Here is a 20615-nt window from a genome sequence, read left to right on the forward strand (position 1 = left end):
CTCTCTCTCTCTCTCTCTCTCTCCCCCCCTCTCACGCCTCTCTCCCTTGCTCGTTACTCTCTCTCTAAAATAAAAAATAAACAAATAAAAATAAATGATAAGAGATTAGGTAAGCAATTAGAACCCAGGGGTAAAATAGGAATCCCTGAGTCTGTACTGATATAAACAAACAAATGTAAAAAAAAAAAAAATAGTACTCCATTGAAAGCACACATTCCCTTCCAGCATGGCCAGCGTTACTATGTCCTTGGGGAAGTTGAGCAATGTTTCTTCACCTCAGTTTTCTCTGCTGTAAAACGGGCTTTCTCTTTTCTCATATCTTAGACTGAAAAGAATGAATAAAGTGATCTCTAACTCAGTGAAATAAATAAATAAATAAATACTCAAAGATGTAAAATGAAAAGTGGAAATCTCTTTCCCTTGCTCATCCTCCAGTCACTGTTCTCAGGGACAAACCCTCTCAATACTTTTAACTGGGCTCTTCTAATATTTTCCTACACATTTCTATACGTAATCCATAAGCTTATACTGCTATTTCTTTACCAGGTATTTGTATTATCTAGTGTTTCTTTTTTTTTAATTATTTATTTATGTAAACAATCTCTACCTGCAATATGAGGCAAAACTCACAACCCCAAGATCAAGAGTTGCATGCTCTTCAGGGTGCCGGGGTGACACAATCAATTAAGCATCTGCTCTTGGTTTCGGCTCAGGTCATGATCTCACAGATTCGTGAGATCAAGCCCCAAGTGGGGCTCTGCCCTGGCAGGGAAGAGCCTCCTTGGGATTCTGCTCTCCTTCTCTCTTTGCCCCTCCCTCCCTCACTCTCTGTCTCTCTCTTTCTCTGTCAAAAATAAAAATAAACATTAAAAAATTAAAAAAAATAAGATGGAAAGGTTGAAAAACTCATCTCATGAATCTGTTACAGTCCTGACACTGAAACCAAGAAAAATTATAGACCAAACACCTGAATATGTCAAAAATACAAAATAGAATTTTGGCAAGTCTATTTCAGCAGAGTTAGTAACAAAAAATCATGAGCAAGTAGGGTTCATTCCAAGAATGTAAGGATATTTTAACATTAAAAAAGTCTGGCAGCTTAATCACCACATGAACAGTTAAAGGAGAAATATGTAATTATTTCAGTAGATACAGAAAAAAATATTTAATAAAATACAATGTCTATTCATAATTTTTTTAAAAAACACCTTTTTTAGCAAACTAGAAACGACCTTTCATTTAACTTGACACAGGATATCAATGGAAAACTGAAAGAAAATATCATACTTAATGGTGAAACTTTAGAGGTCTTCTCTTTAAAATAAAAAACAGGGGGCGCCTGGCTGGTTCCGTCCGTAGAGCACACGACCCTTGATCTTGGGGTTGTAAGTTCAAGCCCCATGTTGGGTGTAGAGATGACTTAAAAATAAAATCTTTTATTTTTTAATTTTTTTTTTAATTTTATTTTTTTAAATAAAGGCGGACTGCCACGTGCAGCGCCTCATTTGGATGTGTCTGGAGTCTTGGAAGCTTGACTACCCTACGTTCTCCTACAAACGAACTTTGAGAGCTTGTTTGGAGGTTCTAGCAGGGGAGCGCAGCTACTCCTATACCCTTGACCAAAGAACGGTCCTCCTCTATCGGGGAAGGTCGTCCTCTTCGACTGAGCACGCAGCTTCGGGAGGGACGCACATGGAGCGGTGAGGGAGGAAGGGGACACCCGCCTAGCCAGCCAGGTCAGCCAAATCAACCCTGGCGATCAATGGGGTGACAAATGTCGCAGCCAGATCGCCCTCACATCCAAAAATAAAATCTTTTTTTTAAAAAAAAGTAAAAATAAGACAAGGATACCCACTAGGATTGCTTCTATTCCGCATGGTGTTGAAAGTTCAGATGACTACAATTAAGACAAGCAGGGGTGTCTGGCTGGCTCAGTGAGTGGAACATGTGGCTCTTGACCTCAGGGTTGGTTGTAAGTTCAAGCCACCCCTTAGGTGTAGCAAGTACTTAAAAACAAAATGTTTTAGAGGCACCTGGGTGGCTCAGTTGGTTGAGTATCCAACTTCGGCTCACGTCATGATCTGACAATTCGTGAGTTTGAGCCCCACATTGGGCTCACTTGCTATCACCCTGTCAGCGCAGAGCCCACTTCAGATCCTCTGTTCCCCTCTCTCTGCCCCTCCAGCTTTTGCTCTCTCTCAAAAACAAATAATAAAACATAAAAAAAAAATTTAATAAAATATTTTTAAAAAGACAAAAAAAGTACATGAATTAGAAGGGTTGATACCCTCTTATTAGGAGATATATAACTGGCCACATAGACAATCTAAGACATCTAGAGACAAACAAAAGAGAGATTGGATATAAGCTCAACATACCAAAATTAGAAATGAAACAATGATAAATTAGAAATTATAAGAAGAAAAGATATGTAGGATCTTTATGGAGAAAATGACAAAACAAGTAAAGTAAATAAAGGAAGACCTAAAAAATGGAAAAGTATACCTGTGTCTATGGAAGAAAAGGCTTAGTATTATAAAGATGTCAATTTCCCCCAAAATGAGTCAACAAATTCAGTGCAGTTATAATAATAATCCCAATGTGGGATGATAAAAGAGGCAGAAATAATCATAACTTGTACAATATACACGACAAATTTTATTTTTATTCCAGTAAACAGTGTTATATTAGTTCCAAGTGGACAATATAGTGATTCAACAATTCTGTCCATTACCCAGTGCTCATCATGATAAGTGTACTCTTAATCCCCTTCATCTGTTTCACCCATCCTCCCACCCACCTCCCTTCTGGGAACCATCAGGTTGCAAAACAAACTTTAGATGGATTAAAGAACTACGTATGAAAAGCAAAACTTTGAGGGGCTCCGAGGGGCGCCCGGGGTGGCTCAGTCAGTTAAGTGTCTGACTCTTGTTTTTGGCTCAGGTCATGATCTCACGGCTTTGGCTTTGTGAGTTCAAGCCTGCTTGTGATCCTCTCTCTTCCTCTCTCTCTGTCCCTCTTCCACTTTTTCTGTCTCTGTCTCTCTCAAAATAAATAAATAAAAACTTAAAAAAAGAAACTTTGAAACTTTTAGTAGAATGTAAAGGAAGGTACATTTATGATCTCAAGGTAAGGAAGGCCTTCTTAAACCAAACACAAAAATCCCAAACCAAAAAGAAATTTCTGATACATTTTAATTAATTATATTTTAAAACCAATATACAACAAAATGCATCGGAATACAAAAAGACAATTCACAAACTGGAAGGAGATAACTGTAATGCATATAACTAAGAAAGGGTTAGTAGCCAGAATATATAATAAGCATAAAAGAAATAAGTGAGAAAGAAAAACAACTCCAATCGGTGGGGGGGGGGGGGGGAGTGAGGGGGGCGGTGGGGGGGCTGTGGAGGAAAGACACAAAAACAGGTGATTCACACAACTGGAAAGCTAAGTAGGCAATAAGCATGTGAAAAGATGCTCATCTTCATTAGTCACCAAGGAAATGCAAGGTAAAGCAACAAGATACCATTTAACACCTATCAAATGGGCTGAAACTTTTAAAAACTCACAATGCCAAGTGTCAGTGGAGATATGGGGAAACGGAACTTCATATTTTGCTGATGGCAGTGAAACTTTGTAAAACTACTTTGAAGCAGAGTTTAGTGATATCTAGTAAAGTTGAAAATGTGCATCAACGAAGAGCTTGCAATTCTACTTCCTCATCTGTCATGCCATGTGGGAGAGATGGTCTCAAAGTGATATACCATGAAAATGGGTCAGATATAAGTATATAAGTATATTTGTATCCCAGCTTCTCAAGCTTCCATGTGCACACAAACCACCCATGGGTCTTGTTAAAATGTGAGTTCTGATTCAGCAGGGCTGAGGTGGGGCCCATAATTCTGCATTTCTAAGAAGCTCCTGGGTGGGGTGGGGGAGCCCAAGCTGCTGATAGGAAACTTTATTTTGAGTAACAGAGAGATAAAGCCTAGGTTTCCCGAAAAGGCCAGGCAGGTAATATGGGTGTGAAGCTGATTTGGTGGGGACTACAGTGAATTTCAGAGCGCGTACCCTGAATAAAGAGGGCAGCTGCTATCCAGCTCAGGCTGCGCGATGCAGATTCAGAGGTTCCAATTTCTCAAGAAAGCCTGGAAATCAGGTTTTACATGAGATCTTCCAATTTTGTAATATTAACCAGTGTTTAGAGGGGAATGGAAAAACACTCTGTGAGCTCTACACAGCGCATCTTTGGGCAAAATATGACCTTCTGGCCTTCAGTGTGCAATCTCTGATCTAGAGTTAAGGTGGTACCCAACAGGAAACCTGACATCAACCGGTTAGGAGGTCGCCCCTGGTATGGGGGCCTGGGATGGGGAGGGGAAGAGCAGGAGATTGGCTTCTCATCATGACATCTTGTGTATCGTTTGGTCTGTTATCACATGGGCATAGCTTTGATTTTTTTTAATTTTTTTTTTTTTTTTACCTAGAAACAGGATTAAATTTCTAGTTGTTCCATATTTGCTTTGCCCATTTGAACTACAATTAAGTTCAAGCTTAATCAGGAACATATCATTTAATTATGGTGTTGCTCTTAGAAGAATCCATTGACCTACTTTCCAATGATCCTTCTATGATGTGAGTTCTAGGAATACAACATGGTGAGAACTAAAGATGACCTGATGTGAGGGCATAAAATTAATTCAATTGCATCAACAGCCTTCTCAAGGGTCTTATAATTAGCCAGTATTTCAGGAAACATAAAGAATCTAGGATCCCAGGTCTGGGTGGTCGCAGAGATTAGGTTGTGTTGTCCAATATTCTACCAGTACCACTTGGACCTGGTTTTTCTTTAGCTATATTGTTCTATGTTCCTGACTTCTCCTTTCATATCACGTAAGGTGTAGAACACAGGTCCAGGTCTTAAAAATTTTTTTTTAATGTTTGTTTATTTTTGAGGAGGGGAGGGGCAGAGAGAGAAGGAGACAGAGGATCTGAAGTGGGCTATATGCTGACAGCAGAGAGCACGATGTGGGGCTCGAACTCACAAACTGTGAGATCATGACCTGATCCAAAGTCAGATGCTTAACCAACTGAGCCACCCAGGTTCCCCAAGGTCTTAAAATATTTTTGATTAACAATAACAACGCTAGTAGTAGAAATAATAACAAATATGGTGCCTAACACTTTTTGTACACTTACACTATGCCAGGCATTATTCCCAATACTTGAGGTTTATCATCTCATTTGATCCTAGGAAAACCAATTGATAGCTCCCTATAAGTGACTAGTTACTTACAAAGGGAAGATAGCAATGTCACAGTGGAGAAACCTGACAGACATCACCTTAATCATGGGATCAAAAGTAATAATATTGGAAAAATCTGGCATAATGTGCCTGCTGAGATAATGTGCTGAGGACATAACATAATTTCAATAGTATCTTTACCCCAAATACACACTCTTTATTTAATGAGGATGGAACAACAGACATTTTTGGAAATAACTAACCAGCATTTTTCAAATATGTCCATGTCATAAAACACAAATTAAGACTACAAACTATTATAGATCAGAAATTAACAAAACATGACAACTAAATTCGATGTATAATCTTGTTTTGGGTTCTGAACTGGGAAAAATAGCTACAAAGGACAATAATCATAAAAATGATAAATTCGAATATGTACTATAGATTATAGTATTGTATCAATTTTAAATTTCTTGATCTAAATAAATGTACTACAATTATATAAGAGAATGTCCTTATTCTTAGAAAATATACACTGAAGTATTTAGGGATAAAAGGGCATGATATCTCCAATCTTGCTCCCAAATGGTTCAGGAAAAAAATACACACACACGCGCGCATGTGCGCGCACACACACACACAGGCAGAATGATAAAATAAATGAAGTAAATTGGGTAAAATATAAGCAATTGTAAGCTTGAATCAATATCAAAACAAAATTTACCAAAAATCAGATAGATACTACTATTACCCTATACTATAGATGAAGAAAATCAGGATCAGAAAGCTGAATCTGGATTCAAACCCAGAGTTGCTGATTCCAAAGTCCATGCTCTTAACTATCAGGGTATATGGGGGCTCTTGGGGGGCTCAGTCGGTTGGGCGTCCTACTTTAGCTCAGGTCATGATCTCATGGTTCATGGGTTGGAGCCCCGTGTCCCTTTGGAAATGCTATCTAAGGTCAGTTTGTTAGTCACGTACTTAAGATTTCACCTTGATTTTTCACCTATATTCCTCATATCTCAATGTTACTCTCAGAATGACTACTTTGAAGGGAATGCATGAAGTATGTCATATGTTTTCAAAGTTGTCACATGACTTTATAGATATCTTTATTGGATCTTTTCCAGCCTTTTAAATACATCAAGAACAGTAGTTGCTTTAAAAGCTGATGTGGTTTGCAAATATCTTCTCCCATTCTGTAGGCTGCCTTTTGGTTTTGTTGCTTGTTTCCTTCACTGTGCAGAAGCTTTTTATCTTTATTTTCTAATGTTTATTTTTGAGAGAGAGAAAAAGAAGAGGAACGGGGGGGGGGCGGGAACAGAGGATCCCCAGCAGGCTCCGTGCTCACAGCAGAGAGACCGATTCTGGGCTCGAACTCAGGAACAGTGAGATCACGACCTGAGCTGAAGTCCGACGCTTAACTGACTGAGCCACCCAGGCTCCCCGGAAGCTTTTTATCTTGATGAATTCCCAATAGTTCATGATGAGCACTGGGTGTTGTATGTAAGTGATGAATCACTGAATTCTACTCATGAAACCAGTATTACCCTGTATGCTAACCAACTAAAACTTTTTTAAAAGGCTGATGTGGAGTGACAAGATAATGTGATGCGGAAAGAATAGTTTTTTTGATTGATGGTTCTGGGACAATGGAGTATCCACATGCAAAAAAATGAAATTTGACCTGTTACCTCATACATATACAACAATCCACTCAAAATGGATCAAAGACCTAAATGTAAGAGCTAAGACTATAAAACTCTTAGAAGAAAACAGGGAAAAAAATCTTCTTGGCCTTGGATTAGTCAATTAGTCCTTAGAACAGCCAACGTACAAACAGAAGTTAGACAACGGGGACTTCATCAAAGCTAAAAAATATTTATGCTTCAAAAGACAATGTAAAAAAAGGGAAAGCACAACCCACAGAATGGAAGAAAAATATTTTCAAGCCACATATCTAATAAATGACTTAGATCCAGAATACAAAACAAGCACTTACAACTCAATAACAAAAAGACAAATAACTCAATTTAACAATTGGCAAAGGGCTTGAGTAGACATTTCTCTTAAGAAATTATGGAAATGGCCCATAAACACATGAAAAGAGGCTTAACACCATTAGGCGTCAGGGAAATGCAAATCAAATCCACAGTGAGATACCACTTTACACCCACAAAGATGGCATTAATCAGAAAGACAGTACCAATTATGGGGAGAGCTATGGAGAAGGTGGAATCCTTGTGCACTGCTGGTGGGAATGTAAAATGATGGCTCCCCTGTAGAAAACTGTCTGGCAGTTAATCAAATGGCTAAGCATGAAATTACTACATAATCGAGTGATTCCACTCCTAAGTATATACCCAAGAGAACTGGAAACATAAGCCCGCCCCAAAACCTGCACATGAATGTTTGTAGCATCATTATTCATAAGAGTCAAGAGGTGAAATAACCCAAATATCTGTCCACTGATGAATGGATAAGCAAAATCTGATATCTCCATATCATGTATTAATTGGCCACAAAAGAGAGTGGAGTACTGATGGATGCTACAACATGGATGAACCTTAGAAACAGTATGCTGTGTGAAGGAAGCCATATATAAAGGGCCACACATGATATGATTGCATGTGATTATACGATTCCATTTATAGGAAATGTCCAGGATAGGCAAGTCTATAAAAACAGGGAAGAGATTAGTGGTTGCCAGAGGTGGAGGGGAGAGGACACGTTAAAGAATGATTGCTAGCAGACATGGGATTTTTGGGGGGGTGATGAAAATGTTCTGGTGTTAGATTTCAGTGATCAAATGCACAACTCTGTCAATATAGAAAAAAACCACTTGACAGGGTGGATTTTATGGTATGTGAATTATATCTCAATATAGCTCTCTTTTTTTTTTAAGTAGGCTCCAGGCCCAGCATGGAGCCCAACACGGGGCCTGAACTCAAGACTCTGAGATCAAGACCTGGACTGAGGTCAAGAGTCAGACGCCCAACTGATTGAGCCACCCAAGTGCCCCTAATAAAGCTATTTTTTTTTTTTTTGAGAAAGAGAGGGTGCAAGTGAGTAAGCTCAGAGAGAGAGAAAGAGAGGGGCAGAGACAGAGAGGGAAAGAGAGAGAAATGGGGCTCACCTGAAGCAGGGCCTTTGCTCACCCAAAGCAGGGCTTGAACTCACAAACCACACGAGATTATGACCTGAGCTGAAGTCAGATGCTTAACCAAATGAGCCATCTAGGTCCCCCAATAAAGCTATTTTTTAAAAAAAGGCAACATCTAAGCTTCAACTCAGAAATTGCTTTAGGCTTTTTACACTTCCCCATGCCTCACTACTCACCTTCCCTGTCCTCTCAGCCATGTCTGATTATGTATTTGCATTGTAACTTTCCAGCTTCCCCATTGACTTTGAAGAGCCCCAGGATTTGGACATTCCACCCACAATTGTTTCAGCGATGGACACATAACCCATGTCAGCACAATTAGTACCAACGAGACCCAACTTAGGGACTCCCAATGCTCTACCAGGGAGGGGATGCCGCTGTTGGATTAGGCATTGTGAGACAGAAGGTATCAGGGGTTTCCGGTAAGGTTCTGAAAATGGAAACCAACCCCCAAGGAAGTATCTCTAATGGCTCCCGATAAAATAATTGACACTCTGTGTTAAGCCATGCATGCAGTTGGCTCTACCTCTAACATTTAAGCTTATAGTGAATTGCAAATGACCTCTTTTGCGTAAGCCTGTGTGGGTCTTTTCATTTACTTATTTTTGGTCACTTGCAATGAAAGAATCCTAAATGATATCAAAGGAGGGATAGGTTCCAGCCTATCAAAGGAGGGACACCAGACATTTCCATGACCCATGTAATGTGGACTCTCATGAAATACACAAACAAAACGGGCATCCAACAGTTGTCCCTCTTTATCTGAAAAGCTGGAAAGAAAGTGGTACCATGCACCAGGATGGTACGGGAATCAGGAGTTACTATCCAAAAGCCAGAGAGGTTTATTGCCAACAAAGGGGGCAAAGAACGTGAAGGTCTAAATAACCTGGAGAAAGGATAAATAATTAGGTTGGTTTTGGATAAACTAGCAGAATCCCCACACGAGAAACTGCATTCGCTCTCTACGAGAGCCAGCCAAAAGAACACCTATAAATATGTGAGTAGAGGCTTGAAAACAAGCAGAAACTCAAATGAAGGTCGTCACCTCAGAGAACCCAGAATGAAATGTGACTGTAACTAAGGAACATGACGTCCAAGTATATAATCTGCTGCACTCAGCCCCTGCTTGGCACATAGCAGTGTCGTTAAATGTGTGTTGAGTTAGAGTGATTCTGTATGAACACAAGGGTCCACACACCAGGGGGACATCTAAGGAGTCTCCAATAGGCAGTCATCATCCACATGAAGTCCAGGGGACAGGACGTCTCACATAGATAGAAACATAATTAGGAACACGCATATGGATATGGTTAGAGACAATAGGGAATGAGACCGACATCCACCACTGGACTACAGACCTACTCACAGTGCGGGGACCTGACCTTGGACTCTTCTGCGTTGAACAAGGTAAATTTCACCTACTGTGGCCTCTTGGAAGCCAGCCAGCTGGCTTTCATCTAGCGATAACCTCTGCATTTGTCATGAGCTAAGCTAGCCTTAGCACCGCAGCTATGTTAACCTATGTACCAAGTGGTGAAAAAGCTAACCATTACATCAGGGAAGATGTTTAAAAGGCAGAAACCGTGCTAGCTAGTCAGTGCATGCGATTTTCTGCTCTGTGATTCCTCTTCCTACAGTCTTACATTGGGAGCCATTGAAAGACGATTAGGTGAGACTATCGCCCATGCAGAAAGAGTTCTAGGCCCCTTGTGGCCCCCAAGAGTAGGTCCAGAGGGCCCTTCCCCCACCTCCACTGGGCACACCGCATTCACAGAGACACTGCTGCATCTCCTGTTCTAGATAAAAAACACGTCCCAGATAAAAACAAAACAAAAACAAGCTTTCCATTTGTAAACCTACTTGGTCAATGTCAGGGCTTGCTTTGCTGTTTTGTGTGGTTACACTTTCTTATCAAAGGAAAACACAGGGGCTCCATTGAGCTCTGTGTGTTCGTCATAACTACAGAAAGGGAGTTTGATCCCTCCTTCATTTATTTTATTATTATTTTTTTTGATAAAAAAGCCAACAAAAAAAGTTTGCTCGGAGAGAAAGGATATTATGTAAATAATTAGCCCATTCCAAGATTCAGTTGCACATATATATGGTGCAGTAGAGAGCTGAAGGAAAGGAGGAGAATTTGCAAGACGACGGGACAGTTTATGAATCTGAGAAACAGGCATTGTCTCTGGAGTCCTGCTTATCTAGAATTTGTGAAGAATAGGTTGGAATGAGGCCTTCAGCCCAGATCCGGATGGTCACCGTACGAAGAATCAGAAACCAGTAAAGGAGGCCTAAATGCTAATGCCATGCTGAACTGAACAGAATCTCTTCATCCATTTATGAAGAGGCTGTGTTACCAAGTTGTGCAGATGCTCAGGGTCTCTGGCACGTGCACCAATTCTTCTACATGGGACCAAAAAGAGAAAGCTTGAGAAGAAACTCTGACAAAGTGTTTCTAGGATAGTCAGGTAAGAGTCTGCTCAGACAGACCCCTCTGGGGGAACCTGGGCAGGCTGACTTTGTTGATGCTTTTTTCTCCTCTGATTTTATAGGCTCAGCCACTGCTTTCTCACCTATGGTTTGGTCTCCCAAGACTGTCTGAGGCATCAAAAGGTAACCATGCTGAAGTCTATACCTGACCATTAACCCATGTCTCTGTACCTCTTTCTTGAGTGCAAATGGGAATGTTCCTGCAAATATCTTCCGTTGTTGTTTCTCCAGTGTTGTCCTCTGCTTTCAAAGAAGACAGTGCTGATGTTGAAGGCTGGTGAAGACCAAAAGTTGTGTCATCCATCAGCATTTTGAGGGCATCCAGAGTTGCTGGTAGATATACCACACGAGCAGTCATAGATCTGGCCCTGCATTGATGAGCCAGCCGCCGATGAGAACAGCTGTCTGACACCTTCAACTAGTCCACAGCCTCCCCAACCTGCTGTGTTCCGAAATCGTTTCAGGTATCCCTGGGGCCTAGTGTTGCTTTCAGCCCTCAGAAATGATGCTTGATACCCTTCTTCAAGAAGGGGCTTGTTGAGGGACGCCTGGGTGGCTCAGTCAGTTAAACGCCCTACTCTTGATTTGGCTCAGCTCATGATCTCACGGTTCGTGCGTTCGACCTCTGCATCGGGCTCTGTGCTGACAGCGCAGAGCCCGCTTGGGATTCTCTCTCTCTCCCTCTCTGTCCTTCCCTTTTACTTGATCTCTGTCTCTCAAAAATAAATAAGTAAACATTAAAAAAAAAAAAAGAAGAAGAAGAAAAAGAAGAAGAAGAAGGGGCTTTTTGCTAGCCTTGACTAAACTCACATTTGCCTCTTGGGTTACTTCTGCTCTCTCTGCTCCAGGATAACGCTTTACCTGACCCGGTAACAGAAGCACAGAAAAATCAGAGGGGGCAGAAACATGGAAAAAGACATTCTAACTCACATGGAGCCTCCGATGACCCAGGCATGCGACACGGACCCGGCCACGGTGGCAGCACCTCCAAGAGCCCCACCTGGGCTTCAGACTGTGCTTGAAGGTGCTGTGTCCGCCGCAAGTAGTGGGGTACGTGTGGGACAGGAAAGCATGGAGCCAGGAGAGTACGATGAGGTGGAAAAAATGTCTGTTCTTAGTTTGGGGCCGAGCGCTGAGGCTGATGCCCCACATGAGGGTGAGGTTCCGGGTCACACTGCGTTGCAGGGGACCAGCAGCCAGAGCAACACGGGGAAGAAAACCAGCCGGAAAAGGAGGAATAGAAAGGAAAACAAGGTTGTATGTCTCCCCTGGCCTTTGACGCTACAGACCCGGGCGTCTTCTGCAGCCCCAGTTCTGGGCCAGACTTGTGTCACAGGGGCTCTGCCGATTGCTGATACTGGAGTCGGCGCGGTGTATGAAAACAGGGAGGAAGGGGAGTGGGATGACAAGGAGAAGGTACCCGTTGCCACCTGGCCTGAGAAGGCACATGCTGGCACCCCACTGCCAACAGAAAGTACATCTCAGGCCTCTCTTGAGGAGGCGTCAGTGGCAGCCAACGAGGAGATAAAAGGAGACCAGACAGGCAGCCATAAAGGGAGAAATAAAAAGAACAAAAAGGTCATGGCCAGTCCTTGGCCTCTGACAGTACAGGCTTGGGTGTCGTTCACAGGCCCAGGCCAGGTGCAGATGGCTACAGCAGGGGCATCGTCATTTGCTAGGGACGGTGTCAACGCGGGGCCTAAAAGCAAGGGTCAGAAGGGTGAGGCGAATAAAACGTCAGCCGGCACTCCGTACCAGAGTGCACAGGACGGTGCCCCCTGCTCGGCTGAGGGTCTGGGGCAGGCCTCGTGGGAGGGGGTGTCCCCCTCTGCTGACAGCCCAGAAAATGAGGACAAGAGAACTGCCTATAAAAGAAGGAATAGAAAGGAGAGAAGCGTCTCGGCTGGTCCTTGGCCTCTGACAGTACAAGCCTGGGCATCATTTGCAACAGCAGACCAGGTGCAGACTCGCCCCCAGGGCGAGTCTTCTGTTGCAAGTATGGGGGTGAATGTGGGGCCAAGGAACTGGCCCCAAACAGAGTATAGTGAGGAGGGAGCACAGGCCGCTCTTCCTTGGCCTGAGAGGGTCCAGGCTGGTGCCCTCTTCCCGGCAACAGCCCCAGGACAGGCTTTACTGCAGGGGCGTCCTTCCCAAGACCTACATTCCAGGGTGACACAAATGTGTTGGAGACCCCAAGGGAGAGAGGGGGAACTGGTTCCGAGCAATCCAGAGCAAGTTCGGGAATCCTGTCAGGGGTGTAGAAGAACCGAGAGACACCTGAGGGACCAGGACTTCTGGGAATGCACAGTGATGAATTTTGCTAGGCAGGTGGATTGTTGCTATTGTGGGCAGCTCTGCTCACAACAGCGGATGGAGGCTTTGACCCTGACCAAAGCCCACACCCACATCAGCACTTCAGTGATGGGACCAGAGAGGGAGAGGGCTACATCTCAGGCAGTCTGGATGGAGAAATGGGGAGGTTTTTGAGACGCAGAGGAGAAAAGAAAGAGACCTAAAGAGTATTTTGGGTCCTGGAAGTGCCACCGTCTATATCTTTTGGGAAGGAGGTGTTTAAATGCCACTCTGAATAGGGGGTGCCTGGGTGGCTCAGTCTGTTAAACGTCCAACTCTTGATTTTGGTTCAAGTCCTGATCCCTCCGTTCATGGGATCGAGCCCCGCTTCAGGCTTTGCTTGCGATTCTCTCTCTCTCTGCCCCTCTGCTCACTCCCACTCTCTCTCTCTGTCTCTCATAAATGAATGAATGAATGAATGAATGAATATTTAAATGCTACTTTGAGGAAAGGGAGGCTCAGTACCCAACTGGCAAATTTCCCTGTTACATGGTAACATCACCAAGTACTCTCTGCAAGGGTGATTTTTCTCCAAAAATAAGTTTTGGGTTTGTGGAGAATTGGCGCATACAGGTAACACTTAAGAAAAGCAAAAATGCTTTTTTCTCTATGTTGTTTCCCCTAACATTTTCAGCATTGTTGAGAAAGGTGAGTTACCTATAGCTAATAAGCTGTATTAGAGTTTTAGAGTGCCAACCAGTGATAGAATGTGTATTGGATCCTGAGCATACCTCTCTTGACTGGAAAGTGTTATTGTGTATATTGCATATTAGATTGTAAACTGACTTGATGATCGCATTTTGCTCTAAGACTGGCCAATTTACACTTGCTCAGAGCACAGGCTCTAGAGCCACAATGCCTGCGATCTAAGCCCAGCTTGGGACTCACTCTTCTCTTCTGGGCCCCAGTCTATCACCTGGGGGTAATAATAGCACCTGCCTCATATATTGTGTGATTAAATGAGTTAATACATATGAAGCATGTAGACTAGTACGTGGCATATAATAAGCCCTCAGACACTAACACCTATCATTGCTTTTAACTTTCAACAGTAAATGTCATGGAAGGGTCTAGCACTGTGGTACTGTGTGCGTTAAAAGTTATGCAAATGGCAGTGCCTACGTGAGGCAGGAGACGATGCCTCTGTTTACAATTATGGCAACAAAGATTCTTCAAGCCAAGGGGAAAGACGCTACTCAAGGGGGAAAAGCAGGCAATAAAATGGTAGCTATCGTTCTGAGGTGCACGATCTCAACCGTGTCAGGACAAGGTAGCACAATAAAGGCTGGGGGAGAATACGCTCCTGTGCTAATATCCCTTACTGCTGGATGGGGGGATCGTGCCCGGCTGATGCGTTTCTGCTTCCTAGTTCTCTTGTGTAACGTCCAAATGTCTGCGTCACCGTGGCATCAGCAGATAATCAGCATTCATCAAGGAGGGTGACAAGGACAAGGACGAGGAGCCCTCCCGCCGGTGGACTTGTTGGAAGGAGTCGCCCAACGTGGAGGGTGCTCAGGGGACGGGACCCTCCCCAGGGAGGACTCCCCAGCCTGCAGCTGCGGAAAGAGAGGTCCAGGCACCTTCGGCTGGCGCTGGACAGGACGCACACAGCTCTGCCCACCGGCGAGGAAGGGAGGGACTTCCCTTGCCTGATTTTGCTCTGACTCAGTGGTTGCTCCCACCTGCCACCTGTGTTGAAATCTTCCCTGGAAGCTTGGCTGGACAAGGAGGCTGGGCATATGCTGAGATTAAAAAGTAAATTTTTGTATTGGCCTTTCGTATGGCGTGGCTTTGGGGGCGATTTAGTTAAAATGATGTCCTGATGCGTGCCCTGGCAACACTGAAGGGGTAGATATTCGTGGGGGGCTCTGAGGGGATCCACGTGCCCCCTTTTATGTGTCCTGGATGCTCTAGCAGGGCCTTTGGGCATTTTTGGAGAAGCGTCTTTGTGAAGGGGCAGGAGGGACTTTACTGATATCCACTCATCCTCCTGCCCCGAGGGGTCCAGCTCCACCCTGATCTCGCTTGAAGAGGACAATTGTACCCCCTAGTTGGCTACATGCCTTGCTGTTAAACCCAGGGGCTTAACCAGAACAGGGACTGGGTATATATATGAGTCAGGGCCACATAGCCTCACTACCCCTCTCTCTAACCTCAGGGAGGGGCTCTCTGATATGAATCAAGGTTAGAATATGGGAGATGAAAGAACAGGAACAAAGGAGTCTGTGATTTCTTTCTGCCAGGTGAGTCCTCTCCTCTGCTTCTTCCACATTACTAAAGCCAGGACAGGGGAGCTAAGCAGGGCAAGGGGACGGGCAGGGGAAAGGGAGTAAGAAGTTGGTTGCCCCGTTCTTGGGCTGGCCCAAGTTTAAAGCTAGAAGAGAGGGTAAAGGGGGTCTGAGTTACCTTCACTGTCCAGCTCAGCTTACCAGGGTAAGAGAGTCAAAATGGATGTGAGGCGGAAACACCTATAACTGTGAATAAAGATTGCATTTGCCTGACATATTTCCTGTGTCACGTTAGTCTTGACAAACTTCAAGTACAAGAGCACACAACTGACAAGAGTCTTGGTATGGTGTTGCGGAGGGAACCCAGGCATCTGAGAAGCACAGCTGGTCTTGTGGCTGTCCTTTATGCTACCATGACCGTGGCTGGCACCTGACAAAAAGTGGCAGCCGGGAGAAAAAGGGGTGGCCCAACCAGACCCCAGAGAACTGTTCTGTTACAAAGGCAGGGCAATGGAATCGCTCACCATGGGATAAGCCTTTTTTTTTTTAATGTTCATTTATTTTTGAGAGGAGGGAGGGGCAGAGGGAGAGAGGGAGACACAGAGTGTGAGGCAGGTTCCAGACTCTGAACAGTCAGCACTGAGCCTGATGCGGGGCTCGAACCCCCGCATGAGCTGTGATATCATGACCTGAGCCCAAGTCTGACGCTCAACTGACTGAGTCACCCAGGCGCCCTGTGGGCTAAGCCTTTTAAGCTGAGCTTTCTAGGCACAGCAACTTATTTCTGCCTGTTTCCAAACCAGATACTTCTGCCTGCCTTTCTTCCCTAAGAGGACTTTGCATTTCCAGCCCTGTCTCCCACGGCTGCCTCCCGGGGGCCCCAACAGGAGCCATCCACTTCAACCAATCTGCTCCTGTTAGTGCCGCCCAAATACTCTATGAACATCCCAACCTGCAGGTTTTTCTCAAATCGCCCCCTACACCTGGCCTGCCTTTCTCTCCCGGGACAGCATTCGCATCCCATTCCCGACCGCAAAGCCCCACCAGGCCTCCTCTCAGCCCAGTGATGCATTTTCGTGGCTTCATCCGGGGCTTTATTTTTTCACCTGAACCAAAGCTGATAACTCTGTTGCTTCAGGGACTCAGTGAAGTTTTGTTGTCAAAAGTATTCCTGCAGGACATATATTGTTCTAAAACTCAGGCAGCCACTTGGGGGTCACTTCCTGTATACATGAAGTGGGCTGGGTTCCCAAGGGACTATGCTTTAATCTCACAGCTAGGTAACGAAATTGCTGGATATCATTCATTTCCCTTAAAATAAACGGGTTCCCAGGGGGTGGAGGTGGGGGAGCCCTGTAAAACACAATGCCTCTTTCATAGGATTTGCCTTAGCTAACAGTCCTGAAGTTCTCACAGTTTATACAGTCCTTAGCTCCCAAGACGTTCATAGTGCTCCTTGATATCAAAACATGCTGTCCTGGGACCCGGCCTGGCTGGCTCAGTTGGTGGAGCATGTGATTCTTGACCTCGGGATCGTGAGATTGAGCCCCACGTTGGGTGGAGAGATTAGTTAAATAAAATAAAGTGAAATAAAATATTTTTTTTAAAAACACGCTGTCCTTAATATGTGACCATGACATCATTGAACCGTTAGCAGTAGGGTGGCCTTTGAAGTTGTTTTGTCACCACGGATGAGGCTACCCTCAATCTTGAAGTCTCTTATTCCTTATGACCAAGGGCAGCCATTTTCCAGCCAGGGTCTGGCCTCGGAAGGGAGCCTAGCTAACTGACGCGCTAAGTCCCCTACCCTGTCCGTGAGCTCTAACCACCTCAGCTGAAGAACAGCCCTGAGAGACGGAAGAACCCAGAAGAACAGAAGAGTTCTGAAGAACTCAGAGTCCCAGAAGACTGAAGAACCTCGGTTTCACCCGTGAAACAAAACTAACAATAGTACCTGTCTCTCAAGATCGTTGTGAGGATTAAAAAGAGAGAATACATGTCAAGTGCGTGGAGTAATGCCTGGCATGTATTGAAGTATTCATCTTGGCTACGACGATTGCTCATCTCCAGGGAAGAAACCCAGAGCGTAAGTATTCTGCCGTGCAGGATTTGGTTTGCCCTATCACCTGGTGCCAGGCACTTCCCCATCTGCATTTGGTTATCAGACTACACTCCTTGACAGTCAGGCAATGCCCACCCCCCACCCCAGCTATCCTGACATTACCCAAGGGCTTTTGGGGGATCAGACCCTGCCATGGGTGCTGCAAAGAGACATCAGAGAAATATTGTCTCTTCCTTCAGTGAGCTCAACAGCTACCTCGGGAAATGGGCCCAAAGGAAGGCACAGTGAGCACAGCCCAAACCCACTGGGCCTATGCACAGGCAGGCCCAGTCCCAGAACGTGTTTTTAACCCAAAGATAAGAAAGCCACAATAAAATGCCAGGGAGTTATCTTAGCTATTTCTGGTTTTTCAAAAAATGAGGGGTTTGGTTTGTTAACCACATCTGTTATTTACCCAAAATTATGCTGGATACTATGAGAATACCCCTACGCTTATTTATCCGCCTACCTACCTACCTACTTATTTCTCATTTCAGCAGGGGGCTGGGCCCTTGAAGAGGTTCCTATCTAGCAAAAGTCTTCAAACAATTTTTAAAAAGTTATTTATTTATTTATTTATTTATTTATTTATTTATTTTGAGAGAGAGAGAACATGCATGCACTGTCACACACACGAGAGTGGGAGGGGGCAGAGAGAGAGGGAAGGAGACAGAGAGAGAGAAAGAGAGAGAGAGAGAGAGAATCCAAGCAGGTGCTATGCTGTCACCCGAGACGGGGCTCAAACCCACAAACTGTGAGATCATGACCTGAGCCGAAATCAAGAGTCAGACGCTCAACCGACTGAGCCACTCAGGTAGCTTCAAACAATTTTTTTAAATGTAACCAAAGGATAAAACATCGTATGACTCCACTTATATGAGACACCTAGAACGGTTAATTTTATAGAAACAGAAAGTAAAATCATGGCTACCAGACACTGGGAAAGGGGGCATGGAGAGTTATTGTTTAATGGATACAGAATTTAAATTTGGGATAATGTAAAAGTTCTGGAACTACACAGTGGCAACAGTTGTACAACAACATGAATGTACTTACTGCTACAGAACTCTACACCTAAAAATGGCTAATATGGTACATTTAATGACAGGGAATGCAAGGCTACAAAGACAAACAAAAAAAGCCTTACACGCTAATTTCCACAACTGTGCTGAAATTCATTTCTGGCCATAAGGAATTCGGAAGAAGGAAAGCTCAAGGAAGGGTAGAGCAGCTCCAGAAAGTGTTACAGAAGAGCCAAGATATGAGCCAGACTTAGATGAAAGGGTACAATTTGGAAAAGCAATGAAGAGAGAATTGCTGGAGCAGAGGTACCCAGAGACAGCAATGAGTCCTAACAGTGAGCACAGTAGCCCCACAGAGAAAGGCCTATGAGCTTAAGAGAGCAGTGGGGTGGGGGGGGGGGGTGCCTGGGTGGCTCAGTCAGTTAAGTGTCCGACTTCAGCTCAGGTCATGATCTCGCAGCTCATGGGTTTGAGCCCTGCACCGGGCTCCCTCCTGTCAGTGCAGAGTGCACCTCTCTCCTCCCCTCCCTCCCTCTCTCTCCTCCCCAACCTCTCTGTCTCTCAAAAAAAAAAAAAAAAAAAAAAAAAACTTAAAAAATGTAAAAAAAGAGAGAGCAGTAGGAACCATGGCTGCTTGAGTAGGGTGGGGGCCTGACCACAGAAGAACTTGAACAGCAGGCAGACATTTCAGTTGGAAGCCTTGGGCACTAGAGATTCATTATAGTATTATACAACTTCATTTTGTACTTCCGAAATCTGAGCAATGTTTGCAGTCTAGTTACTTATAATAAGCCTGGTTTCAGAAATATACTATAATTATGTAAGATGTCACCATTGAGGGGAATCTGGAGGATGTGTACAAGGGACCTCCCGGCCCTATTTCTCAAACGTCTTGGGAGTCTGTAATTATTTCAAAACCAAAGCTTAGAAAATGAATACTTCAAAGATCTATCTGTCATGTGTGTGCATGACAGAGACAGGATGAAAGGAGACCAAATGGAGACAGGATGAGAAGTTGTTCTGAGCATGTATCTCTTCACCTAAACATGGTTCACTCAGAAAAGAGGTTGGCCCTGGGTAAACGAAACTCTCATTCGTGTGGTTCAGTCAAGGAGAAAAACCTGAATTTATTGCACCTGAGAGCCAAATGCTATGTTTTGCTGGATGAAGATGTTTGGTCTTGTAAGTTTGGAGTTAAGAGTGATTTTGGGGGTTCCTGGGTGGCTCGGTTGGTTAAGCGTCCGACTTCAGCTCAGGTCATGATCTCGTGGTTTGTGAGTTCGAGCCCAGCATTGGTCTCTATGCTGACAGCTCAGGGCCTGGAGCCTGCTTCAGATTCTGTGTGTGTGTCTCTCTCTGTCCCTCCCCTGCTCGCTGTCTCTCTTAAAAACAAATAAACATTTTTAAAAAAGTGATTTTCTAGTCAGTCATCTAGAAGTGAGTCAGGCTGTGACATGGTGAACAGCAATCTGTTTATAAAAAGGCTATGGGGGTCCCCAGCTGGCTTAGTCGGTAGAGCGTGTGACTCTTGATCTCAGGGTTGTAAGTTAGGACCTCACACTGGGTGTAGAGATTACTTAAAAAAAAAAGACTATGAATGATTCAGATGTTGGACCACCAAACTGGAACTTGTTCTCTAGGAAAACACAATGGAAATACCTCTAAACACCTGTAGCCCACAGAGAAGGTACTGGGCTTCATGTATTCTTCTGCGGCAAGTGAGTGGGCATCTGGCTGTACAACATGCCCGTTGAGTGACAGTGACTCCAAAGACCATCGGCCAAACATTATCTGCTTGCCCAACCAAGCCCGCTTGATATCTAAAATCTACAAAAGAAAAAGCTGGTCAGCATTTGAAGAGGAAGCAGAAATGACTACCTCAAGATATGTCACTTTAGCATGAGGACTGTTTTGAGCTAAAGGCAATCAAAACCCTGTGGATTCAGGAAAAGCTCTTTACCTCCTGCCCAATTGCCTATATTTTTCTTGGAAAGGAGACTTGTAGCCA

General features: G+C 44.1%; 1 protein-coding gene and 1 long non-coding RNA gene across 3 annotated transcripts; one reads left to right on the top strand and one right to left on the bottom strand.

The window, feature by feature from the left end:
* Positions 1-1693: 1693 nt before the first annotated feature.
* Positions 1694-15809, bottom strand: LOC123594770. Its single transcript, XR_006710871.1, has 3 exons — positions 15800-15809; positions 2064-2068; positions 1694-1793 (listed from the first exon to the last, which is right to left on the bottom strand). It is a non-coding gene; the product is annotated as an uncharacterized LOC123594770 (long non-coding RNA).
* On the top strand, positions 10529-20128 carry LOC123594769. 2 transcript variants are annotated; one of them, XR_006710870.1, is made up of 5 exons: positions 10529-10882; positions 10967-11027; positions 11136-11368; positions 11753-11989; positions 20117-20128. XR_006710870.1 is itself a non-coding variant. In XM_045471734.1 (4 exons), exon 4 carries the CDS (start codon positions 11811-11813, stop codon positions 13389-13391), a length of 1581 nt encoding a protein of 526 aa, XP_045327690.1. In that variant the 5' UTR covers positions 10530-10882; positions 10967-11027; positions 11136-11368; positions 11753-11810; the 3' UTR covers positions 13392-13566. The 2 variants fall into 2 exon arrangements, 1 of the variants encoding a protein (XP_045327690.1); XM_045471734.1 differs by lacking the exon at positions 20117-20128 and having other exon boundaries at positions 10530-10882; positions 11753-13566.
* Positions 20129-20615: the final 487 nt, after the last annotated feature.

Source organism: Leopardus geoffroyi, chromosome X (assembly GCF_018350155.1).
Source record: "Leopardus geoffroyi isolate Oge1 chromosome X, O.geoffroyi_Oge1_pat1.0, whole genome shotgun sequence".
NCBI classification, from domain to species: domain Eukaryota; kingdom Metazoa; phylum Chordata; class Mammalia; order Carnivora; family Felidae; genus Leopardus; species Leopardus geoffroyi.

Bases quoted from the DNA above. Each gene is read 5' to 3' on its own strand.
- LOC123594769 (XM_045471734.1), top strand. From the start codon at position 11,811: ATGGAAAAAGACATTCTAACTCACATGGAGCCTCCGATGACCCAGGCA.